We start from the raw sequence: 4,961 nt of genomic DNA, 5'->3' as shown, positions 1-4,961 counted from the left end.
AACAAAAATACCCAATACCACACCCAAGTACATCTCTGTGATGTGTTTTCTGTAAGAATTAATGACTTCATTGCAGTTTCCACCCAGTACCCCCAAGCACACTGAGCCGAGTGCCCACTTCCCATCTCTCCTCTGACTACTCTGTCTCCTCCATAGTACGTGACCACTCCAGTTTTCCTCACAAGTGTTTCTGATCTTCAGGAAACATAAGAAGTCTATACCTAGCTACTATCACTTTGTACTTTTTTTATGCATGATGCTGCTTCCCTGTTTAAACTGTGAGTCCCAAAAGTCAAAGGCACACACTGTTTTATGCATGGCATGAAAATCTCAGAGTCTGTGATAAGCTTCTCAAAAGAAAACAGGAAGGAGAAAAGTTTAGAAACGACAGTGCTGGAGTGAGATGTCACAGTGGCATGCCAGTGCTGCAATGCCTGTTTAATTGAAATCTTGTAATAAAAGTTTAAATACATAAAATGTTTTTATCAAAAGAAGATCTCCCACTTCCCTGACCTGATACATACGGAGGACAGGCAAGTGGTAACTGGCTATCTGTAGGGAACAGAGAAATGGCAGGTCCAACTCTGGTTGGGTTCTTCTTCTTGGAAAATGTTCTGTAGTGGAACTCAAGAGCCTCAGGTGAACAGGAGCCCTGCCCACACTGGCTTCCTTCAGCACTTGGGAGACCACGGTAAGCCACTCTGCACCATGAGGAACACGCGTCACAGCCTCAGAAGACAAGAAAGAGCAGGGCCTCATGCCTGGGCAGCACTATGTTTTCCACCGTGCGTTCCATGGAGTGCACCTGCTCCGGAGAGGCAGTCAAGAAGGCCAGGGGCCCAATGCGCTGCTCTGCACAGGAGTGGCAGAGGTAGCCACCCTTGTTTTCCTTCCTGTTGCTCTGCAGTGACAGACAAGAACAAGTAGTAAGGAAACGATCTAAGACAGGATATTCTGCCAAAAAGTTCGGAACTCTGTCATAGCTGTCCAGTGAGAATACATTATATTTTGGTATTTTTCAATTCTAAAAACCCTCAGAGGTAACACTTCCCATAGCACTACTTAGTATCTAGGGTATAATCAACTCTATCAAATCCTCTAAAATTTATAAAAGAGATAAAGAACTGTGTGCCCCGCAGGTATAACACAGTGGCACAGCATGGGTTTGGTGTGTGTGTGAGGCTCTGGGTTCAATCCCCAGCACCAAAGAAAAGAAACAAAAAAGAAAAGAAAAGCAACTGAGCTCTACGGAAGAAGAGCTCCTCTGCAATGTCTGGTCACCACCCCATTGCCCAGACAGAAAGGCCAATTAGCATGTCCGGACAGTACCACCCATCCTGAGTCATGATTATACTGTCTGGTAGAAAGGCAGACCTCACATCTGTTAGGCTTTACATACAAAAAGCCCTTTTAAAAAGGATTACAAGCGCCTGCCTGGCAAGCACTGGGTATCAAGTTTGATCCCTGGTATTGCTCAAAAAAAAAAAAAAAAAAAAAAAAATGGATTGCAGAAAGATCTCTTCTGTACCCTACCCAAAACCAGATGGGCACACAGCTCACAAGCAATGAAATGTTAATAAAGTCTACAGACAGCAAACATACGTAAGTGATTGGCAGCTTCTTCATGGTGAGGACAGTGTCCACAGGGATGGCATTAGTGCACTGCTCCACACAGCAGCGAACCACTCCTGTTTTTAAAACATTACTTGTCAGCTCAGCTTGCAGGAAGTACTCCTGAGAAAGAAAAAAGTTGATCACAATAGCTCTGCTACCTTATTCTTGGCAATTCCAAGAACTATGGAGCTGTGAACATTTTTTACACCAATCCAGAGATGCTGACCATCATGACTTTTCCTGCTTCCAAAGCTATCATGTTCTTCCAAGAAAGAACATCCAAGACAGTCCAACTGTTTGCTGGTATAATTGCTAGCTTTTTGTTGTTTCTTTTTTAATGTAATAAAACTACAATGATGTTTTAGGACTATTCCTACATTTTATCTTATACTAACCCATCCTCCGCTACATCATGAGAAAATTATTCGTGTATTCACTTTACAACCCAGGTAAACCAAAACAAAGAACCTTAGAACTTGTGCACGCCAACCCAAATGTTTCTACCTTCTCAGGCTATTGAGGCTGGGGAGATGGCTCAGTAGGATAAGTGCTTGACCGGCAAACGCAAGGATCTGAGTTCAATCCCCGGTTCCGCAAAAAAAAAAAGAATCAGGCTATTGGCTGGCTAGTGAACAAGTGACTCAGCCCCAATTTTTTTTTTTTTTTTTTTTTTTTAAACCTGTAAAATGCAGGTAACATGGTTCTTAGTTTGGTTGCTGTGAGAAACAAATACAACAGCACCTGCAGGGCGCCGTGCCTGGCATGCAACCTCAAGCGCAGAGGCTACAACTTCAGGCCTCTCCACCTGAGGGGCTGTGGCCCCAAGGAATAGCACGCCACAGGCTAACGGGACTACAGTTATCTGCTAGCCAATAATTATGACTTCCTGTTTTCTGGACTAATTCTGCTGATTATCAAAATTTCTCACCATCTATATCCCATGTTTTACTTGATTTTCTCTCTTGTGGAATCTATTAGCTACACAAGACACAAAATATATAAACACTTAAAAGTTTCAAGTGACAAGGACTGCTAAAGGACAGTATAAAGTCATTCTAAAAACTACAGATTTTGCTGATGTTCCCTTGCCTACTATCATCTGTATTTCCTTCTTCAGCGCTGCTAACATCTTGAACTTGGTGTTTCTTCTCATCTGTTCCAAAACAGCTCTACCCTAACATATTCAAGAACGTGAGATATTCTTCCAAAGTTCTTGTTCCCATAAACGTTACACTTCTGGTTCTTTCTCATCTAGTACTTTTCTCTCAAGTGCTACACTGGACTCAACCACAACACTTTTAGTTATTTATCCTTTTCCTTGGTATGGAAATTCAGGTTCTTTCAGACCGACATCATAGCAATGAGTACGCCTGCACGTTTCCTGGTCCACTGTGCAAGTTTCTCTAGGCCTGGCTTTCACAGTTTTTGACCTACTTACTGACAATTCTATGCACTATGTAAGAAGCTGAAATAAGATTTCACAAAATACTGCGTAAACTTAAATGCAATGTACCTTAATTTTAAATTTCATACCATTTTACAAAACTCTTAAAAGCCTGTCGTAGCCCACTGAATTAATTTCAGAAATCATCAAAGAATTGTAACCTACACTTGGTAAAATGCACCTCCAGAGCAGCCACGCAACCTCAGGACCCTTTATCCTACTAAACTTAAAGGAATCCAAAGAGATTTTGTATATGGAATTTATTAAAGCTTGCCACGTTAGAAATCTAAACTAAGATTCTTACAAATATTAATTCATTTTTATTTATAAAATTTGTATTTTGTTGTAATAAGTTTAAAAATAATAACAAGCCCACTACAGTGATAATTATATATTTTTTAAAAACTGGAGTAGCATTGTTGGACATTCTAAAACGTTTCTTTAATACTAGCTTAACAGAAGGCAGCTGAGCCCAGCCTCCCAGACGGTGCTGCTCTGCCAGCAGCAGGCCCCAGATGGAAGAAGCAAGCACACCTAAGGGCACTTCACCCACCAGGAGCTCTGGCAACTTCCGCTGCCATTCCAGAGGAGTTGTCTATGCCAGTGTTTTTCTGTAAGAACATACTATATCATTTGAGCATTTTGAGAATTAGTAGATCTTTGAGGCGGGGTAGGATGGGACAGATTTTTCTTTTTAACTTTTCTAGAGAAAGAGTATTGCCATGTAGTTCACGCTAGCACTGAACTCAATATGTAGCTAAGGCTGGCCTTGAACTAACTCATGGCAATGCTCCTGCCTCAGCCTCCCAAGTGCTAGGATTACAGGCATGTGCTACCACCACACCTAGCCAACTTGGGGCAGTTTGTATAGATAAAGACCCAGTGTTTGTTGTACAACTGAGGGGGTCATCTATCCCATATAAAGTAGCTATTATTTTTCTGACTTTTTAAGTTTCTGTATTTGTGTCCTCTACTACTCCTTTCTGAGCTGACACAGATGTTGTCATCAAAGGTCATGTTTCAATAAAAGATGCTGGGGTTGAGGAGATGGCTCAGTCGAATAAGCACTTTCCTGGCTAGCACAAGGGCCTAGGTTCAATCCTTGGTTCCACCAAAAAAAAAAAAAAAGATTAAAATCAATAAAAGATGCTAAGGCAAAAAAGAATAACATAGATGGCTACTGGACTCTGCTTCAACACTGTCTCTGGTGACATGAACTGTCAAGTAGCTCTTGGCATTTTTTTTTTAATTTTATTTATTTATTTGTGTGTGTGTGTGTGTGTGTGTGTGTGGCCAGCTCAGCCCACCAGGGGGCGGGGCTGGCTGGCATGTGGTGCTGGGGGATTGAACCATGGTCCCTGTACTTTGCTAAGCTTGTTCTAAGTAGGTGCTTTAGACCACTGAGCCATCTCACCAGCCCCAGCTCTTGGCATTTTTATTACATAATTATGACAACATTACCATGATAATCACAAATAACAACCTAGAACCTTTAAACAGCGCTACAGTTACACATATAATACATACTATAAATACAGCATGGGTTACATGTATAATGTACTGAACAGTATTACTTGTGTAATGTGCATTATGAACACAATATTACATACATAACATACACTACACACATACTAAGTACTGCATATGCTCTATGTATTCTGCACACAGTACATATTGCACATAAAACATACAGTGAAAAGTATGTGTTACATACTATGTGGTGTGACTGAAAAATACAATGAAAATTTAAATATATTTTTCAAGTTTACTACAGGAAAAGACACATTGTGGAGGTCTTCTTTCATGAGCATCTCTACTTGTGCTGCCGTAGCTGCCTTGATGACCTCAATCGATTTAAAACATTCACCTTCCAAGGGCACCTTGACTTGGGGAACAGCCACAC

At 41.1% G+C, this 4,961-nt stretch overlaps 1 protein-coding gene across 5 annotated transcripts in view; it reads right to left on the bottom strand.

The window, feature by feature from the left end:
- Positions 1-406: 406 nt before the first annotated feature.
- Positions 407-4,961, bottom strand: part of Fbxo18 (F-box protein, helicase, 18) — a 65,830-nt gene continuing 61,275 nt past the window's right edge. For all 5 annotated transcript variants that reach the window (XM_023719750.1, XM_023719748.1, XM_004635284.2 and 2 more), the window contains 2 exons: positions 1,603-1,734; positions 407-901 (listed from right to left, as the gene is read on the bottom strand). In XM_023719750.1, coding sequence (XP_023575518.1) covers positions 731-901; positions 1,603-1,734 — 303 coding nt within the window. In that variant the 3' untranslated portion in view covers positions 407-730. The remainder of the gene's footprint in view (positions 902-1,602; positions 1,735-4,961) is intronic.

This window comes from Octodon degus, unplaced genomic scaffold (genome assembly GCF_000260255.1).
Source record: "Octodon degus isolate 3935 unplaced genomic scaffold, OctDeg1.0 scaffold00071, whole genome shotgun sequence".
Classification (NCBI taxonomy): Eukaryota; Metazoa; Chordata; class Mammalia; order Rodentia; family Octodontidae; genus Octodon; species Octodon degus.
Note: the sequence above shows the minus strand (reverse complement) of the source record. Positions and strands in the feature narration are given on the sequence as shown.